This window comes from Seriola dumerili, unplaced genomic scaffold (genome assembly GCF_002260705.1).
Source record: "Seriola dumerili isolate Sdu_G_001 unplaced genomic scaffold, Sdu_1.0 BDQW01000258.1, whole genome shotgun sequence".
NCBI classification, from domain to species: Eukaryota; Metazoa; Chordata; class Actinopteri; order Carangiformes; family Carangidae; genus Seriola; species Seriola dumerili.
Window position 1 is genome coordinate 2,866,128 of NW_019174513.1, and position 22,738 is coordinate 2,888,865.

The window sequence follows — 22,738 nt, forward strand, 5'->3', positions numbered from 1 at the left end:
GTGTAGTTTTAATGTCATTAACCAGATCAGGAAAAGGGGTTAGCTGTTAGAGTTTCTATGCTCATGGTTATAAAAGTTGGCTACAAGTATAAGACTGATCATGTAGAATTTTTCTTTCTCTTTCTCTTTCTGGCTGTGGTAAAGGAAATCAAATGAGATGTTTTCCATTTCATAGAGAAACCATGATAAATTCTGGAAATTAGCAGATAGAGCCTTTCAAAAACTTGTACAGTATTGACCGTTCCAAGATGAACAAGTGACTGACAGGCTTAGTGGAACCCCCAAAAAAACCCCAAAGAACACAAGCGGTATCAATGGTTTTAACAAATCTTGTACAAATCTTGACAACTACGACAAAATATGAATTTAAATTCTATTTATTTTTATTTGATTATTACCATATATTTTTATGGTACCCTTTTCCAGCAAAATTGATTCCTGTGAGAAACAGCATAAAACAGCAGTTTATTAAATACACTTAGCTAAAACAAATGCAGTCTTATACGACAGTCCTTCAAGAAATACCTTCATGATGGTTGTTATGTTCATTTTTTGTTGAAACTGTTTTACAGAGATGTTGATACAGCTTAATGGTGATTTTGGAGGATACAATTTGCCGTGCTGTTGAGTTGTATCGTGTCAAACTCTGACGGGTCTCTATTATTTTGCCCACCGCATTTATATCAATCAGGGAAGACTAAATAACAGACATACTGTACATCTCTGTATAATACCTTACAGTGCAACAGCACCCCTACATACTCGAAAATGGCCATGAAGATGACTCAATACCTGTCTAAAATAATTTTAATAAAAATGCTGTTGTATTGGACTGCATTAGTTTTAGCCAGGTATCCCTAATAAACCGACAACTGAGTGTAATGAGGCCATGAAGCTCTCAACAACTCAGTTTCCCATCAGCCCTTGCGAGCTTTACGTCGTTGTGCGTCAACTCCCCAGTCCCCCCACCATCATCGTTCTACAGAGGAAGAAAGGGGGAGACGGGCAGCCTATACAGAACGCTGTAAGTGTAGTTTTTTTATTTATATCGAATATTAAAATACATATAGATAGCTTAAATCTGTGCCGGTCTGGCTGCGAATAACACTCAACCTTGCCCCGGCTTTTAGTTCACACAAATATGAGCGGCAGCGGGCGGCCCAGGACCAGCTCATTCGCTGAGCCTCCCGGAGCTCCCGGATCCGCTGCAGCCGGTGCCGGATCAGCAGTAGCCGGTGGAAGCTCGACAGGAAAAACTGGGGCTTCACAAGCCACTGGAAGCAGCTCGACGAGCTTTCCGAATCTGAAACTGCCTAGTGAGTATTATTATATTTTTCTTTCATAAGCCCAACTTACATGTTATTAGTAAAGCTCGAGTTGTGCGTTATTTTAAAGGAAATGTGTCGGCGTGTGTTTAATCTCGATCATTGCCGCGGAGCTAACCTTAGCGGGTTAGCTAACTTAACTTAGCTGTCCGGCTAACGTTAGCTGTGTTTTTCACTAAGGAACCGCTGCGACCAAGGGCTTTTATCGCATAGCTAACATTATCGTTAGCTGGTGGTGGCAAGCCTAGAACCTAACCGCTGATATTTCGACGTTAGATAACGTTATGTCATTTTTTCGGCAACATTACCAAACCATTATTATTACACTACAACCCAAGAATAGAGTTGGTGTTAGCCGATGCTTGAATATATTCGTCTTTAATATCAGATGTGGAAGCTAACTAGCTTGCTAACGTTAGTAAAGAGTAGGCTGAAAATGATCAGTTTTAAGTTTTTAGGCGTCGTCCTCGGTGTAGTCTGATCTTGCACAGATAGTTTTTCTCCAAAGTAGGGTAACGTTAGTTTACAATGTGGTAGCCTTAGTACATGGGAATTATTTTCAGTCTAATTTCCCAAATTACTTAGGTTCTAGCTGCTTATTAACCAGCAAAGGTTGACCATCCTTTTTTGTTATCCAACTGCTCGCCAGGATGACTACACTTATGGATACCTAAAAGCATCAATCCATGATTTCAAACAGTTGGTCCACTACATGAATCCATACCAGGGTATCTTTAAAATCAGGAAAGTGAGAATGTTCTTGCTTTGTGTAATGGAAACAGTTTGGCACACCTGTATCTGGCGTATTGCCTGTGCAACTGTGCCACCACCCTCAGGTGGAAGACAAGTTCTGAATTATAATCAATTTTTGTACACCTTAGAAGGAGCCTTTATCCCCTTAAGTAATTATGCAGATGGTTGAATATGCTCACTTTCTTCACCATTTTGATGGTTGTACTGGAAACCCTGCTTTGCCAACAGCAAAGTCACTCCAGTTGGTTTTGCTGGTGTGATGACAAGAACTTGCAGAATGCTCAGGGGTCATGTAGCTCTGCAGCAGTAGCAGTTGGCTGAAGATCTAAAGGTTTAAACAGAGGTGTGCAGAAGGGCAGACTGCAAGAGACCAAAGGAAATAGCTTGTGTCAAATAACGGGAAAGAAAAACTGCAGGTCGGCAATAAAAATAATGGTCAGTGTGATCAATAATTGATCATTACCACAAGCGTAATGACAAACAAAGAAAATGAATGGAAATCAAAGATAGAAATTCAAATAAGTCGCTGTGCTTTAAGTCCTCGCTGAAATCAGTACTTGCAGCCAATCACCAGATCTTCACTAAGTGACTTGGCTCATTCACATCCATTGGTTTTAAATACAAGATGGCCTTTTCACTTGTACAGTTTTCAGAATGTTTCAGTCTTGGTCTTCAGAATCTGCTGAACTCTGTGAAAGCATTGTTCTTGTGTCAGGTGCCTGGACCCTGCAGAAACCCAAAAAAAAGTTCTGTTTTAGACTACATCAACACTAACTGTGTTGACTGGTCGAGTACTTGCTGCATTTTGATTCACCCGTGATGTTTAGTCCGCAACGAGCGGGGAAACACATTCTCCACACCGCAAAACGGGTCCGGAAGAAGGAAAAAAAACTTTAAAAGGAAAATTAAGGACCACAACAACCGGAGTGGCTTGGGTTGCCACCCATCATGTATAATATGGGATCGTCCCGTATTTGAAATTAAAATGCTATTGAATATTGAATATATATGGGACACAGTTTGTCCCGTATTTTCGTTCATGTTATGCCCCCAGAGTGCTGTGAATAATGTAATGTCAAGTAATAATTTTGCATAATCTTCCCGGGACTTAAGGCCACGGTGGAAACACAGACAACAATGGGCCACAGAAACCTTTTAGTTCCTGAAGAACTTTTGGTCAAAACGCAGCTTTTTTTTTTGCAAACTTCTCTACATTTTACCAGCACCAAGGTCTTCCTAAACTTCTTTACCTGTTTGCGCTAAAAACCTTCCTTACAGGACAATCACCTGTCATAAATAATTAAACTATTTTAGCCCTTGAAGAAAGCATAATAATAAATATAAGCATAACCACTGTAGTCCATCTACAACACTTTACTCAAAATATATATAAACTGTGATGTGAACTTAAATAATAACAGAATTTGTGCAAGCAAAGCAAAGAACCTGGCTTCAAATTTTATGTGTTGAGCACAACAACAACACGCACACACTAACAATATTGGCGATTTGTTTCCACGCGTCTTTTGAATTTTTTATGTCCCAGTAACTCCATAAAGACGCATTGTAGAGAAATGAGAAGTAGAACATCACAACAATCAAATGTTCTTATATTTTGTTTAGAGTTCATTCCCATAGTGTAGTGGAGTAGTACAACAACACTGTGTTTCCATTTCTGCTGAAATCAAGATGATCACAGTTGGCTCTTGCCTGGCTGTCGCTCACACTGCGTCGGAGGATATTTGCATAAAGTTGAGCCTTTCTCCTTTTGCCCATGTAGTGTATCTGGGTGCTCTTTGAGTCTGCCGAGCTCATGCCCTGCAAAGCCAGGTCTCATTTACAATGAATTGCAGCCATCATCCCAGCTTTTTGAAAAATGTGTGAATGGCACGTAAGCTGTCTAAATATGAAAACATCTCTCCATCTCTACCTTTTGGCCTTTTGTCCAAATTAACCTGGCTGTTTTTACACTGAAATCTAAGCTCTCTGGAGTGGATAAATCCAAAAACCCCAGGCTCAATTTTTAATGTGCTTTGGGAAAACAGAGCTTTCCCAAAAGGAAGATTTCTGACTGTTCAGACATTGTCAGGTGCAATGTAGCAGTGTTATTGAAAAGGCCGCTGTCTGATACCTATACTCCCTGATTCTGCCAATACTGCCAGTCATACAATACAGGCCTCCATTAACTTATATTCACTGTTGTTAAACACTTGTCATGTTATAGTGATTTCATCAATGATTCTACTACAGCGGTAAAGGAATAACTGTTCTTGATTGACAGGTAGCATTAAGAAGGCACGATTGAATCACTACTTTGTACTCATTCACTTGTCTTATACAATAAACAAAAACATATGTCAGTAAGAACAACTAAATTGTGTCTTTGGCAATATTGAAAAATGGTATAAGTGATCACTGAGAGCAGGAGGAGGAAGAATAAAATATTTATCCATTTTGGCTGATCGAAGCCTCCAGAGATGGTGGCTGTGACAGATTTAAAGTGATTACATTTGGCCAAACAAACATCCGTTGCACATTCATTCCTACCTCTCAAATGTTACATGTAGTCAAAGACAACTTACTGTACAAGAAATTAATCTAAGTAAAATGTCTAGAATCAGAAAGTCTGATCAGATAAGAAGAGGAGTACAAATCTGAGCAACCATTTATCACCGGCTTTTATTACTTGTGCTTTTAATACCTGGTGCTATTTTGCTATTGTGCTACATTTCAGTGTGTACCAAAATATGGTTTAATTCTTGGCTCTATTCATTTCTGTTCTAGAGTGCTTTCACACGAGAGACTTGTTAAAGTCACTGGTTTGGCCTTGTGTCTGTTAACCATTTCAAAAGTATTAAGCTACTTCACTTGGACCTGTGGGTTATGATGTTATTACATCCTGTTACACTTTTTAAAATCGCAGTTGCCTCCATCCAGCCTTCAAATCCTGAACCCACACACACCTGTATTATTAGTGGCATAAAAATGGTCAAGAGAAGAGATGCATTGGTACAGATCCAGCGACTCCAACTTTAGACATGACCAATCCACATTAAATACATTTTCCTCATCAATGTCATTATGAAATTCAGTATTTTATTGGGCCTCGACTCAGTATGTAGTGCCAAGGCCTCATGTTACCTTACATAAAAATGATTCCAATGAGTTCTTTTAGTCCTACAGTGGGGTAGATTTGCAATATTGCAGCAGCAAAGTGGACAGTACAAAGAAAGAAAAAAGGAAAAACTGCAAAATTACAATACCAAAAACGCTAAATGATATGATAAAATAGATAGATATATAGATAAATACTTTATTTATCCCCTAGGGGAAATAATATAAAAAAAAATAATAGCAGGTAGTGACATTGAAAAAGAGAGCGCCATATTGGATCAATACTCTGCAATGCATCGATAGATACCCTGAGCTGAGGTATTGAAATCGGTAACAGGAAAGAAAAAGTTGAATCTGTACATCACAAGAGAACCATCTTGAGTCTGTGTGTTATGAAACAGTTACATTAACTGTAAACTGTTGTGAGCTGTGGTTTTTCTGATCAGCAAATGTATAGATCATTGATAGTTATCTGTAATGTATATTATGTGACTGTGATTTGCTTCTGATGCATCCTCTATTGTGCCTCCACAATAGTGGATGTGTAGATGAATGGATTAAAAGCCACACCCAGTGTAAATCCATCACCATATGCAATTATGCAAGGTGGCATTATAATTCCCATAGATCACTAATGGTAAAATACTAGTTGTAATTTGTCCTGCAGTTGCTGATCATTGTGTCAAGTTAAAAGTGGGCTTGGGTTTTACACCTACCAACAAGCTCCAAGCCAATTACTTATAAGTGTGGGTGTGATGAAAGTCACTTTGCTCATCCTTTTTCTCTTACTCATCAGGCTTGCATTGACGTATCAGAAACCAAAGCTATTCACTGACAGCTGGGCAGAGTGCTCATCTGTGCATTCATTATTCAAGGGACTATCATGCCACAGCTGCTCCATATTTAATGTGCTCCCCTCTGTCTTAACTTGTTTAAAATGAGTGAAAGTGATGCTAAAAGGAAACACAGAGGAGCAGTGTATTTTGGAGCTGGAACACAGGAATGTGCAGGACCCACACAGTGACTGATCTCGAAAGCTAAATATTTCCTGCTGACCCGAGGGTAGAGATCAGATCTAGGCCAATCATGTGGATACGCTATCGGCTGCTGTTCACTGTTAACCTTGAAAAAGGTTTTGGTGGAAAACTGCCAAAAAAAGAAAAAGTATATGGTTTTCGTTTTTCATTGATAATCAATTGGAGATAATAATTGAATTTGGAACTTTTGAAATTTTTTTTTGCAGACAGAAATAGCAGGTGATGACGCCAAATTGCTGTCTTGGTTTTTTTGTCAGTTTATTGAAGAGACCTAAATGCTTCATTGTCTGACTCCATTTTGAGACTCGGAGACCGACTAGAGATCAGGAGGGGTCCTGTTGAGACAGGCGAAGTGAGCAAACCCAGGAAATGGTAGCACTTCTGGGTGTGCTACTGTCCACGCAATTTCATCACAGGCTCTGACAAGCCTTTTGGCAATGGGCCTCTTTTTTGCTCCTCTTCCCATCCCAGTGTCATTGCTTCTGGTGCCGATTTGTCAGATCATTCTTGAACCAGCACGTGCGTAAAACACTGAGCAGCTACTTGACCCTAACTAGAGCTGTCAGTGACTGTTAGATCATGAGCTTCTCACTTTGCTCGATTTCCACAAGGTCAAACATTAGTCAATGATACTGTTGGACTACTTTAAAACATACACCTTGTATTCATTCATGTAAAATTTTCTCTAATATTAGTGCTACAGCTCTCACTTGACCCTTTAGCTATACATAATGTGATCAGGGTGTAGTTGCACTTTTACTGTGTTCCTTTTTACAAGGCCACTTTGTCAGCAGAGCCTCTTAGTTTTGACTTGTGTTCTATTTAATTAAATCCAACTTTGTTTTGAATTTAACTAATGGAAGGGTGAGGCAGTAATGAATGAGAGTTTAGATCACAACATCACAACAAGTGTTTCTTATCCAAGAGTTACACCTCACACTGTGACATGGTAAAAGGCTATTTTAGCCGCGTTTCCACCGCAGGAACTTTTCCCAGGAACCTTTTGAGGAACTATGCACGTTTCGACCGCACGAACCAGGGTTTAAATTTAGTTCTGGGGTAATTGATCGATCCCCAAAAAGGTACCTGGTGGGGGGATAGTACTTTCCAAAGGTACTTGCTGCATTTTGATTCACCCGCGATGTTTAGTCCGCAGCGAGTGAGCAAACATTCTCCACACCACAAAACAGGTCCGGAAGAAGGTAAAAAAAAACTTAAAAGGACATCCAAAAAGTAAAGGACCACAACAACCGGAGTGGCTTGGGTTGCCATACGTCACGTATAATACAGGATTGTCCCGTATTTGAAAATAAAATGCTGCGTCCTGTATTGAATATATACGGGACACAATTTGTATTTTCGTTCATGTTATGTCCTCAAAGTGCTGTGAATAATGTTATGTCAAGTAATAATTTTGCATAATCTTCCCGGGACTTAAGGCCACGGTGGAAACACAGACAACAATGGGCCACAGGAACCTTTTAGTTCCTGAAGAACCTTTGGTCGAAACGCAGCGAAACTTCTCTACATTTTAACAGCACCACGTTCTTCCTAAACTTCTTTACCCGTTTGCACTAAAACCTAATAATAACAAATAAAAGCATAACCTCTGTAGTCCACCTATAACACTCAACTCAAAATATGTATATAAACTGTGATGTGAACTTAAATAATAACAGAATTGGTGCAAGCAAAGCAAAGAACCTGGCTTCAAGGGAAACTGAAACAAATTTTTATAAATTTATTTGGTAATGGTAAAAAGCAGTGATGTGTATTTGGAATACTGTTGGGGAATCATCTGTTAATTGTGATGACAGATTACTGATCCAAGACAAGCAGTCTGGTTCAGACTCTGGTTGAACTTCAGTTGACCTGCATCATATGCATGTCTCCAGTATGAAGGGGGTTTCAACTAAGTTCACCCAGGGGAGCAGGGGAAAGTCTTGTGTGAAGTATCAGTAGCTCATTACCAGCTAGTGCAGTGTGTCTGGGGAGCCACCACATAGGTCCCAACCATTCAAAGGAGAGAGAGAGAGCTAGTTGATGTTTGGCTTTTCTCTCTTAGGGATACTGGTTTAAAAGCTAATCTGGAGAGGGTTGTGTTAGGGGTGTCTTACATGTCTGAACATAACTTTATGCTATTTCTTATTTCATCACAGTATGTTTATAATTTCAGAATAATAGATATGTAACTGGTGTGAGGCCACAGTGAATGTCTTGACTGGGACAATTTTTTATCATTTCTGAATCTCCATGACAAGGTGTACTTGTGCTTTCATTCACAGGAGACAGTGGCAAAGTGACGACGGTGGTAGCCACACCCGGCCAGGGCCCTGATCGCCCACAGGAAGTGTCCTACACAGACATAAAGGTTATAGGAAATGGCTCCTTTGGAGTGGTCTACCAGGCTCGCCTCATCGACAGCCAGGAGATGGTGGCAATTAAGAAGGTTCTCCAAGACAAGAGGTTTAAGGTATGCTTAGAAAGGTTTACTCAGATAATTACAGTAGAGCAAAATGCTATTGTCTAAATAGGAACTTTGCATCTACAGAAAAGGTTGTTGTGGCTTTTGGTATGTGCAAATTTTTATTTAATTTTATTCTTTTTTAAGCACTGCTCTCTCACTCTCTGGATTAGAATATAGAGTACAGTAACTATCCTAAATTAACTGTCAGTTTGTTGTGAAAGTTTTTTTGCACAATTCACAATCTGGATTTCTCTTCCCTTTCCTTTTTCTTTTCTTCATTGTAGAATAGGGAGCTGCAAATAATGAGGAAACTGGACCACTGCAACATTGTGAGGCTACGTTACTTCTTCTACTCCAGCGGAGAGAAGGTGTGTGTAGTAGAAATCAAGTTTCCAGGTGGAGCACTCTGCCTCCACACCCAGCCATTTTTATGGTGCATGCATCAAGGATGATTCATAGACATGTTCTGGACTTGTAGAACTTTGTCTGATTTGTAACATGAATTCACACTCTTTCACTGAGTCTCTCAGATTATTGTTGTGGTTTTGCTTCTTCCTAAAATGTATCTGCATCTGAGAAAACACAATCTAAACTTGAAAGGGAAGAAAAGGTTTATGTATTGTCTCATTCACAATGACAAATATTAGAGTTGATGGGATTGTGAATCACTGACAAGTGAGATTACCTCTTGGCCCATAACTTCTGATCTGTGCTATACTTTAGAAACAAAATAATTGTGTCCCTGAATTCCTCAGATCAAGATGCATCTTTATATAAGTTATACACAGTGGCATGTACTGAATTTATGTCAAATCGGATACAACAGACATAGCACATCCTCACTGGCATAGAATCACTCTATAACTCGTTTATTCTAACCCGCCTCTGTAAAGAGTAAAAATTCATGCATAATATTTCATAATGGAAAATTTTATGGTTTATGAATTAAGTACAGCAAGCCAGAATATTCTCCCCTGCATTTGAGTCAAGTAGTGTTTATGCTTCATTGTACTTTTGCAATGTTTACTATAGCAGGCCAATTAATTGTTTTTACACTCATAATGACAGCTGTGTGTTATTGCTTATGAAGTGGAACTGCAATGTCAAAGAGCTGTACAACTGTAATTGTTTATTTAGTCATTGTTTGCAGCAAATATTCATTTAAGATAAGTGAAGTATAATCATTTTCCTTCTTATTTCCTCTTATTTCTTCAGTTATATAGCTAATCACTGCTCATAGCTCACAGCATTAATTATTTTTAGTTTTCTTACTTATCCTTTATCCAATCAGTATATTTTTTAGACTGGTTTGTTCTGTAGATTATGCTCATAGCACTAAATTTAGTTTTTTGTGAAGTAATAACTTTTGATTTGGATTGGATTAGATGTCACATTCCACTTCTAATTATACAGCCCTCTTTCTTGCTTTTTTTTCCTCCTTTTCCAGAAAGATGAGGTGTATTTGAATCTGGTGCTGGACTACGTCCCCGAGACGGTGTACAGGGTGGCTCGGCACTTCAACAAGGCCAAGACTACCATCCCTATCATCTATGTTAAGGTAAGTAGACACAAAAAGACATACACACAGCTGGGGTGTTTTCCCTTCGCCGCTTTCACTACACCACTCAAGGCATCAGAGTCTTAATTCAAGTTCAGTTATTCAAGGATGACACACTTCATGTCTGTACATCACAAGTGAAAAGTGCAGTTATCATCTTAGAAGCAAATACTGTCTGGCCTGTCCAGCCACTACTTGTTATATTAAGTCCACCGTGTTTGCAGAGGTTGTTTTTTCACCGTTGTCTGTTTATCTAAAAAGCAAGGAATGCAAATCAAGTGGACATTGTCTGATAGTGATGTGGGATGTGCGTCTCAAATGCATTATAGCTGTAAATAAATAAATGGGTCTGATTTGTATTTTTTGTACTTTGTACATACTTACACTGGTCACTGGTTTCCATGGTAGGTTGTCATCTCTCTCCATGTGTCAAATAAAAGGTGTTAGATTTAATATTTCATCTTAGCTTTTTGAATTTAGTCTCATTTAGTCAGATCAGTTATTGTGCAATATTTTACTGATATTTGGTGGAAACTGAAGGTAAAATTTTGTTCAGTAATTGCCTGTGGATGTAATGAACAACCAAGTATTTTCCTGTTTGTTTTTCACAGACAGCTCACTGTTTAAGGATTATGAAAGCAGAAAGGGAAAGATGGCCCCATGGGAATTAACGTGTTTGCAATACACTTGGTTCCCTGTCTAAAAGGGTGCTCATTTCAGGGAGAATGTTTGTGTGTTTACTGTGTCTGCAGCAGCAGAGAGGACATTATAGCTGTCTCATGGCCCATTTCCCTACCTCAGCTTGCTGCTCCCCTGTGGCTTTGAGATGCATACTGATCTCTCCCTCTTTCCTCTCCTGTCATCCCTCCTTCCTCCAGCGACACACTTCAATCACAGCATGTCTCAGGCCTTCTTTTCCCCTTCCTTGCCCTGTGGGTCTCATGTTTTTATCATGTCTCTCATTGTCTCCCCCTTCCTCACCCCTCTCCTCCTTTTGTATCTCTCTCTCTCTCTCTCTCTGCACCCTTTTCAACCATCATCTCTCATCCCTCAGTCATCTTGTCTTTAATCATTTTGTAATCTGTGGCCGGCCTGCTGTCACTGCATCATGTGGGTAATAATGATGATAATGGTGATGATGACGGTGGTTTCATATTAAGATGCTTACCGTCTGCATTCCACAGACACATTAAATGGGTGCAGACTAGGATGTGTAGTCAGGGGTTGGATGAGGTTGGTTACGAGTCTTCAGGGAGAATTTTTCACCCCTGTATTTTTTTTGTAGAAACATGCCACTGCAGGCTGCATCAGACACCATACAGATGCTTCTTTCAACATGCACAGTGAACCTGAAAACCCAATCAGGGAACGTATTGAAATGATGAAAATCTATACAGACAGTCACTCATGTGCTCCTGCCTTTGGAAAAGAAATTATATTGCTATCTAATCTTGAGTAAAATAGCCAGATATATTTGTAGCACAGTAACCATGAACTAGGGTTAGCTAGAATTTAGCTCAGTGGTCCCAAGCCTTCTTGGGTTGTTTAAATGAAGCAGTGTCACTCATCACACCCTACACACCTCTACAAATTGTGAATAGAAATAAGCAGATTTAAGAAAGGTCTGAAACATGGTTACACATTTTCATAAAAGAACAATATTATTCTTCTTTCCTTAACCATTCATTGTCTGGTGACCCACTAGAGGGGTCCTGATGCCCATGTTGGGAGCTAGTTGATTCAACATTAGCCGAGGTCAGTTAAGGTCACACAAGACGAGCAGTCTCAATGGCAATGAAGTTTAAATTCCTGGTTACTCATTATAACATTTAAATGTATACAGTGCAGTTAAATGACAGGACGGAATAATTTTTAATAGGTTAATCCATCCATCCAATTACTGCCACATATATGGGTCCAGGTTGCATTTATTTGACAGTTTATTTCATTGCTTGAAAGTACTGGAAAATGTGATCATTCTGGGACATAAGGCCCCTACTTGATTTCCAATATTCCCTCATATTTTGGCTGATTTGATGATTAAATGACAATGAATTGTGGCTTAAAAGGTCTTTAAAAGTCTTAAATTTAACTTGGGAAACCCCTGCAGAAATCCTGGTTGAGCACTGCAGCAAAGACGCCTCCCACGAGTCAAGCGTCACCTGACACCTGAGCACAAGAACAGGGAAAAGACATGAAAATAGTGAACTCAGACTTCTTCACTTGCTCATTTGTTATTAATCTTGGAATATGAGTATGAGTCTGTTGTGAAAGAATGTCAGGCATTATTCCAACCCTCTCTGTCCCCCCTCAGGTGTACATGTACCAGCTGTTCCGCAGTCTGGCTTATATCCATTCCCAGGGCGTGTGTCACAGAGACATCAAGCCCCAGAACCTCCTGGTGGACCCAGAGACAGCCATCCTCAAACTCTGTGACTTTGGCAGGTCAGTAACAGACACTGCCTCTGAACATGTCTGCCTGTCTCTATCATTCTTTCCATTGTGGTAACTGTCTGTGTCTCAGCATGCATGTTTAGTTAACTGTCTGTTTGTATAGCCATCTCTTTCTCAAGACTTGACTTTGCCTCTATGTATCAGTCACATGTCTTCTTATCTCCCTGTCTAAGTCACTTACATGCTTTGTGAAACAAAAACACTAAGAAACTTAAGGTTCATTTTGACTGGCACTCTCCTCCTGAATCGTCTGTTTTTCTGCCTCATCTCCCATCTACCACCTTCTAGTGCTAAGCAGCTAGTTCGGGGGGAGCCGAATGTGTCCTATATCTGCTCACGGTACTATCGTGCCCCGGAGCTCATCTTTGGTGCCACCGACTACACATCCAACATTGACATCTGGTCGGCCGGCTGTGTGCTTGCTGAGCTGCTGCTGGGCCAGCCCATCTTCCCCGGGGACAGTGGTGTGGACCAGCTAGTAGAGATCATCAAGGTACAGTAAGGATGCTACAAGCAGTGGAGGAAAGCCAACTAATGGCATAAGCCACTAGATGAAACAAGACATGGTGTAAAGTTTGGAATTGAAACTAGTTTTGGTACAGTCTGACAATGCAATATCACTGTTAGTATGGGTTTTAGAATCAAGACACTGTATTTGTAAGAACTATGGAAAAAGAAACACGCATAAAGAAGCAAAGTTTAAAGTCCTACTTAACTAAACACATGTATACTGACATTTAGAGATGGGTGTTATTAGATAGAGATCACTCAATATAACAAAGAATATCTGTGTTATCACCCACACTGACAATCCCTCCTCCTCCTGTTGTGCACAGGCATGAAGGACATGCCAATGATTGTAATTATATGAATGAATATTAACTTTTCACCTTGTTTGTCAGGTTCTGGGGACACCAACAAGGGAGCAGATCCGGGAGATGAACCCTAACTACACAGAGTTCAAATTCCCACAGATCAAAGCACACCCTTGGACAAAGGTATGTTCACTCTACTGAAGTAGATTAATTGCTGGATAACAATTAACCACACTCTCTCTCAGTGGGAGATTTTACTATTTATAGGTACTGAAACTGCTTTTTTCCTCTTTACTGGATAGGAAATATGCCACAGGAAAATACAAAAAATAAGACCCAGGTTGTACGAAACTGAAATTTCATGGCTTATGCAAGTAGTTAATTGTGTTTTGTTTTTAAAATGTTATCCACACTTCTTTGGAATCTTCATATTTGTGCAAGAACATGAACACAAATTCCTGGTGGGACTGACTCTCTCCATGTATCGATACAGAACCCTAAATTTATTCATTGACTTTCTCCCTTTCTCTCTCCTGTCAGGTGTTTAAGCCTCGTACCCCACCAGAGGCCATTGCCCTCTGCTCTCGACTGCTGGAATACACGCCGGTGACCAGGCTCTCTCCTCTGGAGGCATGTGCACACGCCTTCTTCGATGAGCTGCGCCAGCCCAACACCCGCCTGCCCAGCGGACGAGAACTGCCGCTCCTCTTCAACTTCAGTCCCGTTGGTCAGTTTGCCTCTCTGTCATTCACTTTTTTCCATTTATCTCCCCAATGTATTTCTTGTATTTGACCTTTGGTGACCTTCGCTTTATACAGAATTAAACATTTACTTGTCTTTTCTGCTCCCTCAGAGCTGTCTATCCAGCCCCAGTTGAACTCCACACTCATTCCTCCTCACGCTCGCGCACAGACATCGCCTGCCTCACACGGTATGATTGGATATTCTTTTTAAGCTACAGTTTTCTCTTGATAGAAAAATGGGTCTATGTATTCATTTATTAGCAAATTGTATTGTACCATCTCTCTTAAGAGACCTAGATCATTTACAATTGCAGGCAATTTGGATCATTTTGACTATCTCTCTTGTTGCTGACCTGTACAATTAACTCCAGTCTGCACTTTAACCCTGATCTATTTTGCAACCCAACCCTGAGATTACCTTTAGCCCAAATACTGAATGTCAATAAACTAAATATCTCATCATTATGAATATGACCTTAAAACATTTTAGTGACAGCAAGGATAGTTTCAAACAATCAAATATGAATTATCTATCAGAAATATGACTGAACTATTTTTGAGATTTTCTGATGGTAACAATTTTATTACCTCTCTCCCCCTGCAGAGGGCAGTGTGTCAGACAGTACCGCCCAGCCCAGCTCAGCACCTGGATCCATCAACAACAGCACCTGAGCATCCATCCCTCTGTCATCCTTTCTTTTTTGTCTTCCCCCATTTTCCTTTTCTCTCCTCTGCTCTTCTCCCTCTCAACCTTCCTCTTGGCTCCAAACCTTTAAATAGAAAAAAGAAAAAACTATACACACCCACATAAACACTCAGCATTGCTATTTACCCTGAATGTTAACCATTTCCAATAGAAAGCAATTTCTGTGGCTGCTAGCTTCAGGAGGATTTGGGTTGTTTTAAGGACATTTAGGTATCCACACTTGGGCTTAATATAAGCTGCAGGTTAAAGTCCAGGGTAGCCCTTGTCTGGCCTGTTAGAATAAAGAAACACCACATTGGTTGGGTAGGATGTTTGGGAGATGAGGAGGGGGTTGTACATGTTGTGTGGATTTTCTGTATTATAATCAACAGTTGACTTTTATCCCCTTTATGTTCTTTTTATTTGTATTAGCTAATTTTATGTGTGGCCGTGGTGCCATTGAATGGGGTCTTGATTGGCTATGGAGTTGAGAATGAGGGCCGCATGTAAGGCCCGACTAATATTGACAATCATCCTTAGTAGGGTCAAAAATGGCACACTTGTACTGTACATAGTGTTTGATCGTACAACCCACTGTGTAGACTGGTGGCTTTTCTGTCATTTTTCTACCCTGAACTCTACTCAAGTATTGTCAGTTCACCCGGCCCAGCGGTGAACAAATGTGAATAATTTTTTTAAAACTCCCAGTTTGATACAGACAGAACACATTGGCTGATTTTGTCCATGTCATTTTAGAAAAGAGGTGGTTTTAAATTTTATTATAAAGCAGGGCACCACAGCCTGTCTTTACTGTTTCTTTTTGAATAGCTCCTCAACTGCCTTTTATGTGAATGAGAGGGAGCTTTATACGAGCAGAGTGCACACATCTTCAGTTTCTTCAGTATAAGCTCATGTTGTCATGTTGGTTAAGCTGGAAACCAAGCGTTTCATGTTGATTCTTGAGTAAGTATTGCACATCTCCAAAGGGAGTAGAGGGGAAGCAAAGGGTTGAGTTATGTGTACTGTCCAACACTGCTGTGAACATAACCTCACAAGGAGGGAGCCGTTGGTGTGGGGCTCCAGTTGCATCTAATACAGAAGCCTCAATGTCTCATATGTCATAAACACAGTTGCCTAGCACTGTAGGGTGAACAGTCGGCTCATTAATTATGTCACTTTTACAGTGTTAAGTTTCATATCAGCTTGATTATGTCAGGTGCCGAGGGTACAAAGAGACTACTGCTCACCCGGCTCATCGTTGTCATTTCAGCTAGTATACACAATTACTGTTTGTGCAGGAGGATGACTCTGTGAATGAATTTTGTTTGTGGTGTCTGTGAGATTTGTTGAAACCCTCTTCGCCCCCTTTCCAAACAGCCTGCCTTTGACGCTCATATCATGTTCTTCACATCCTGTAATGGTGGTAGGAACTGATCTCGAATGATTCACACAGCCTAGCGGTCCACTGTCGGCATGGACTAGTTTCTTTCTTCCACCACGCAAATGTGCATGTTCAGCCCAAGATGACCACACTATATTACTTCCACTAATATCAGTAATAATCTGACCAGAAACGATGCTCAAACCCCTGGAACCCAACAGCTTTTGGAGCCTCCCCCGATTCCTTTTTGCTCTCATCCCTCTGCCTTCTGCTTCCCTCTTTCCTCCTCCTTTTTTCACTGCTAAACTGTAAATATCAAGTACCTTTTATTTTATTTTGTTATTTTTGTTATTATTGTTATTCTATTGTTGTTCTTGTAATTTTTTTTTTCTCTAGTAGACCGGCGCAGCAGCTGCCGGACTGTTTATCCTCAGTCGCAGTCTGTAAATACAATTTCATTTCAGTCCCTGGTTCACATGGGGAAAAAACAGAACAAAATGTTTCATTTTTATTCTCTCTCCCTCCATTTCTCTCTTCACAACTTTCCCTTTTCCCCCATAAATGTTGTCATAATTGTTTTATTTATTGTATTGTGTTTTTTGGGGGGTGGGAGTGGGGGAATCTTTTCTTTTCCACTGGGGTGGTAAAATTTGAGGGATTTGGTTTTTATTTAGTTTTGTTTTTTAATTCCAAATTTTAGTCCAGCAATGTCACATGCAAAACGATTTCACATCCAAGATACTGTACTCGGATCCAGATGGTGGAGTGTGCTGTTCAATCAGTGTGGATACAGCTGCACATGCTAGCCAACAGGTCGAACTCCAGTTTTCCATTTAACTTCAGTGCGAAGGGAATGTTACAAACCTCTGGATCTATGGGGTTGTGGGGTTGGGAGGGAGTGTGGTTCACCCTGTGTGTGAGTGTGTCTGTGTTTGGAGGAAAGGAGAAAACCAATCTGTCCATTGACATGTATCATCTCCTGTGTCCAACTATGTCCTGTTTCCCTCGCTGTGTGTCGTATGAGTGTTACAGGTTTGACCTGTTGACAGTGTGTATGTTTCACAGATACTTTGTGAGTTTCTTGAGCACAGCTGCAGGGAGTGTGTGTGTGTGTCTGTGTCTGTGTCTGTGTCTGTCTGTCTGTCTGTCTGTGTGTGTGTGTGTGTGTGTGTGTGTGTCTGTTAGCAAAGCATGGACATTATTCTTTGTATTTTCCTAAATGAAGAGCTGACTAAATGTGCCGTTTTCATGTTTTTTTTGTTTGTTTCCATCTTCTGATCTGTCACACTTAGTTTTTAATTTGCTGTGACCCTGCTCTTTTATCACCCTTGTCTGAGGGAAAAAATGTCATTGTTGGGAACAGAACGGTTGGATAAAGGAGATGATGAACAGTGAGGACTGGAGGGAGAGAGACAGTTTTTGTTTGTTGGTATAAATAATTAAACTCATTAATAAAGTGATGAAACTGTTCCTGTCTCACATTCATGATTCCTGAATAATTGAGCCATTTTTACAGTGTCACAAAAGTGATAAAAGTCATAAAGATATAACAGCATGTTTATTGATAACTCACTCATCCTGTGCATGCAAAGGAAGAGAGTTTCAAGAATATGAATTTAAGGTTCTGTGCAAAATAAAGGGTGAATTACCAACCAGGCAAAGTAAGCAAATGCCCCAAAAACAAGTTTATCTCAATCTAATTGAAATTTTATTTTGAAGATGCACCACTAAGCAAATTAACAGATGTGATGAGGGCTTTTAGGTGGGTCCCTATTAACTGATCTTGAGACCTTGTATGAAAGAGGGTCCTAGTGTTAAAATTGAGTAAATGTAATTTGATAGTGTTTTTTTTATCCTAAGGGGTTGATATCCACAGCTATCGTAAGGCTCTACATTATAGAACATACTTATCCACTGAAGTTCCATTATCAGAATAATAACAATAATTTATTTCCTTAATTATCAATAATATATCTGCTACCAATACATCATCTTTCCCTCTGCTTCTGCACAGGGAGTGAGAGAAAAGGGAGAGCAATAGGGGCCAAGTAGCTGTGTTTAGCACAAGGACCTCATAGCAGGTTAGTCCGGCTATGCTGCATCAAAATACCATCGGTATTCTTTACTTGAGTATTTCTCTTCTACTTAACTATATTTGACAAAGAGCAAAATAGGCCTGCAGATATTGTGTAATTCTGGCTGATAAAACTGGGCCATCTTTCAGTAGATGGGGTGAAACTGACTGATGCATCTTGCATTTTTCTCTTCCTGCTGGCAACTCAGGACGCAATCTGTTTTCAGTCAAACATCACCAAAAAGAGCATGTGTGATGAGGCTAAGAACAAATGTTGAGTTTGTGTTGAGCCTTTTTTTTCTGAGGCTGTTTTTTCCTACAAAAATGTTCATAGCTAAATTTAAAGCAGGATAAAATTAATGCACTAATGTTGATGTGGAAATTAGAATAAGCAAAACATTATAAACTTGCTTATCAGGCATGAGTCATCAGATTTACTTCAGCTTCATAAGAAACCTTTTCATGAAGGGATTAATGAAATGAAGCACTCTTTATGCTCTGCAGTGGAGTCAGGTGGAGCGGTGAACTTTTGAAAGGACCAGTTGGAGAATGATGAAATCAGAGCGGTTGTTATGGGAACCATGCTATTGCAAATGTCATTGAAAATGTTTTTGACCTTGACTGATGAAATCTTGCACTTCCACAGTTTGACTATATCAGGGCTGTCAAGAGGGGAGGGTTCATGAACAATTAACATGCTGGTATTGATACTGATTTGAGTTGATGGTACATTCCAGTGACACCCTCCCTCAGCCTTTATCTCTGACATGGAGTCGCACTTTTGTTTCAAGATATCAGAGCATCACATTGAATTCAGGTCTCATTTGGCTCCGTGACTTCAAGGACCTTCAGCATGCATCTCAAACACGGTTGAATATCTTCATCGCTGCCTAACAAGGTGCAAGGAAGTCTCCCCCACACAACTGTCTCAGAGCGATTCCGATTTTTCATTCAGACAAGAATCTGCTGTTCACTGCTGTAAAAGAAGAGCAGGATTTAATGAAGTCTCAGGGTGTCCATGAACTTTCTTCTTTCGTCTTCGTCTGTGTTCAATAGAAAATATTTATAGGTTCTGGCAGAACCTTTGCTGCCCGGCGCTTAACTAAAATTCCTTGGTTACCTGAAGCCTGCCCCTCAGGTTCAGCTCAGCTAAATTAATACTATGTCCTTGTATGACCTGGCCCAGTCTTTGGTCTATATTCTTAATCATGAAGTTAAGTCTTACATAGACATTTAGAATTAGACTGTGTGATCATTTTTGATGAAGGATTTTGGTTTACAAAATATTAATGCACTTGTTCAAGTTAGAAAGTTTTGGCAGGGCAGTGTGATTGTATCACAGACAGAAGAAATCTTGTGATAGTGGTCTTTCTTTTGTTTTCTACAAGTTTAATATTCTGCCTGACAAAGGCAGTGTGCAGTAACTACAGAGGCTACAGGACTACAGAATGGCAGCATCTTTTCGATCTGTCTGAGTGCTATTAATATTTCCTATGTCCTTATGATTTAAAGGTAGCTTAACTACACCAAGTATCACATCAGTTCTCCTGTTGTTAGTTGAGCTGTGATGAATTGATGTGGCTACAGCCTTATTTCATTTTGTCAAATAACAAACAAAAAAAATTCAGTTTACAGAGAAAATCAATAACTAACCTTACTTACTTGACTTCAAATTTAAAAAGCAGTTTTCACAAAAATTAAGCACTTTACATAACAACACCAGCATGTGAACACAAGCAGCAACTCCTCCACAGTTGTCAGCCAAAGTTTGAGCAGCCCTGGGCAAATTATACATTTTATTGATATTTAAAGTGTAAGTTTACAGTGTAAGTACATCCAGACAGACAGGGAAAGAAAACACTAAAGCAAGTGGAGCACAAGTTGGACAGCCTGTTATGAATTTAAAAATAATTTGATGAATCATTAACACAATCTAAACCAAATCAGACCTATGAGATGGAAGATATAATGTGGGAAAAATCTTCTGGGACATTATCAATCTTCATCTCAGAGGTTACCAGATGTGCATGTGTTTCCAAAAATGTTTACACACATTTACATCACACATACAAAAATCTGACTCTATTTTCTAACAAAACCCTAGTGGGATAAATATATATTACAGTTTTATAATGTCTCTTTTATTTCAAGGGGAACAAATAAAGATAAACATTGAGTGTTTTTTCAACATGAGGAATAAAGAAGTCTGAATTCTAGTTTCATAATCTCCAAAAATGCTCTCCTTGATAAATCCCAAAATGAGTCTGTCGAACAGCTAAATGGACCTTAAAGTGAGATTGTTTTTTTAACTACATGATTATGAAACTTTTTCCACCTGAGCACAGCAGCTGCAAGTTTTAAGAGAGAGAGGGGTATCTAGAAAATAACAAAACAGAGGAGGAAGCATATGAGAGGAAAAGGAGAAGAAGGTAGAGAAGGTAGAAGGTGCATGTAAAGATCCTGAATTATCAATGGTGCATGACAAGACAGCCCTCCTCTCCTAGGACCTAACTGCCTCCGAACCGTAACCTTCAATGAAAACATGTCTGCTGAGTCTTCATCATAGTGATATAATATGTCAAGGTTGAATAACATTACTCTACGCTGTGTTGAGATTGTAAAGTTTCTGTGGAGCTTGAGTGGCCCCGGCCCCTCTGGCTGAACGCCCAGTCGGCTCTTTAATACCATTTGGAGTCAGGTTAAGCAGTCTGAAGGAGCTGCTCATCTTCTCAATCAGCCAATGGAGCACATCGGGGCACTGTGTAATTCTGGGAAATGAGTGGAGTGGGCTAGTCTATACTTTCACTGACCTCTGTATATAATACTTGATGTGGCAGAATCGAGGTACACTGTTGAGCTGCCTGTATTCACTCTCAGGAGAGTAAATCTGATAAGTGTTATATAGTGTAGATTTAATAAACCTCTCAAGTGCAGTTGAAGTCATATGAGACAGTTATTGCTGTCACTGTGTGAAAAAGGTGGAAAAAGTCAGCAATTATGTTGTTTATCAGAAACGGAAACATTTTACTCAGTACTCCATTCAGAAGTGGTGCTTAGAGAGCTGTGTGACCATGTTTGTGTGGCATAAAATTTGGCTTAGAATAACAAGTGTTCAAAAACTGTACAAATAGGCCTCACAGACTCTGAACCTATTTCCCATCACATGCCCTTTCTCTATCTATACAGACGGTATGTGTAAACAAATGAATCAATACTATTATATTGTTTCGAGGATTCAATTTTGTACATGTGCAAAGTTTATTCAGTATTCCTTGGTTGCATTACTGTTTAATTTTGAATTTGCTGCATATTTTGTGTCATGTGTTGTTTGTCTGTAACTCCTGCAGTTTTAACCTTCTATAAACATTTTTGATTTATTGGAGATTTGTGCTATTTTAAGTCAAGGCTGTTGACTATCTTGTTTTAAGCAGGACTGACAGGAAGTGATCTCTGGTTGATTTTATGGTTTGGCATCTATATGTCAACCATGAAACAATCTAATGTATGTGTTCTGCACTGGAGCTTTGAGCTACAAAGATAAAACACTGTATATCTATATCTATCTTTGGCTGAACATGAAAACATGAAAAGTTGAAGAAAGTTAATTCTTGACATTAGAAATAGAAGTTTCAGGGAGGCATCAGATGGGTCTCAAATTCATTCTGCAGCATGATGAGTCCAAACATGCAGTGACAAGAAGAACAAGGAGTCCTGCAACAGATGGTCTGGCCCCCACAAGGCCCTGATCTCAACATCATGGAGTCAGTCTGGGATTACATGAAGAGACACAAGACACTGAGACAGTCTAAATCCACAGAGGAACAGTGACAAGTACTCCAAGATGCAACAGTTTACCTGCCAAGTATCTTGAAAAACTGTGCACAAACGGAGATTTGGTGCTGTTTTAAATACAAAAGGTGCTCACATCAAATATTGATTTGAATTAGTTATTTTCTGTTCAGTGCATTATGTATTGTGTATGTATAATGTATATGTATAATTTTAAGCCTTCCATTGTCTTTGTTTTGTTGTTTATATTGTATATGTATCAGATTGCTTCAATTGTGTCTGTGTCAATTAATTAACACACAAAAACCCACAGAAAGGTCGTATTATTCCATCATATGAATACCATAAGGCTGCAACCAAAATTTATTTCCATTATTAAAAGGTTCTGACAAGTATTTTCTTTAAAAATCAATTTATTGCTCAATCCATAAAATGTCAGAAAATAGAGAAAATGCCCACGATACATATTCTTAAGACAACCACAACACTGCTCTTGTTTACTATTGCAGAAGAGTAAGAACACTAGCAATTATTCACATTTTA

The 22,738-nt window shown here is 39.5% G+C and overlaps 1 protein-coding gene across 1 annotated transcript; it reads left to right on the top strand.

The window, feature by feature from the left end:
* Window positions 1-952: 952 nt before the first annotated feature.
* LOC111230141 (glycogen synthase kinase-3 beta-like) lies at window positions 953-17,811 on the top strand. The gene is made up of 11 exons (XM_022756744.1): window positions 953-1,024; window positions 1,131-1,316; window positions 8,515-8,702; window positions 8,981-9,064; window positions 10,144-10,254; window positions 12,569-12,699; window positions 12,997-13,201; window positions 13,611-13,706; window positions 14,064-14,250; window positions 14,377-14,454; window positions 14,871-17,811. Exons 2-11 carry the CDS (start codon window positions 1,142-1,144, stop codon window positions 14,936-14,938), a joined length of 1,323 nt encoding a protein of 440 aa, XP_022612465.1. The 5' UTR covers window positions 953-1,024; window positions 1,131-1,141; the 3' UTR covers window positions 14,939-17,811.
* Window positions 17,812-22,738: the final 4,927 nt, after the last annotated feature.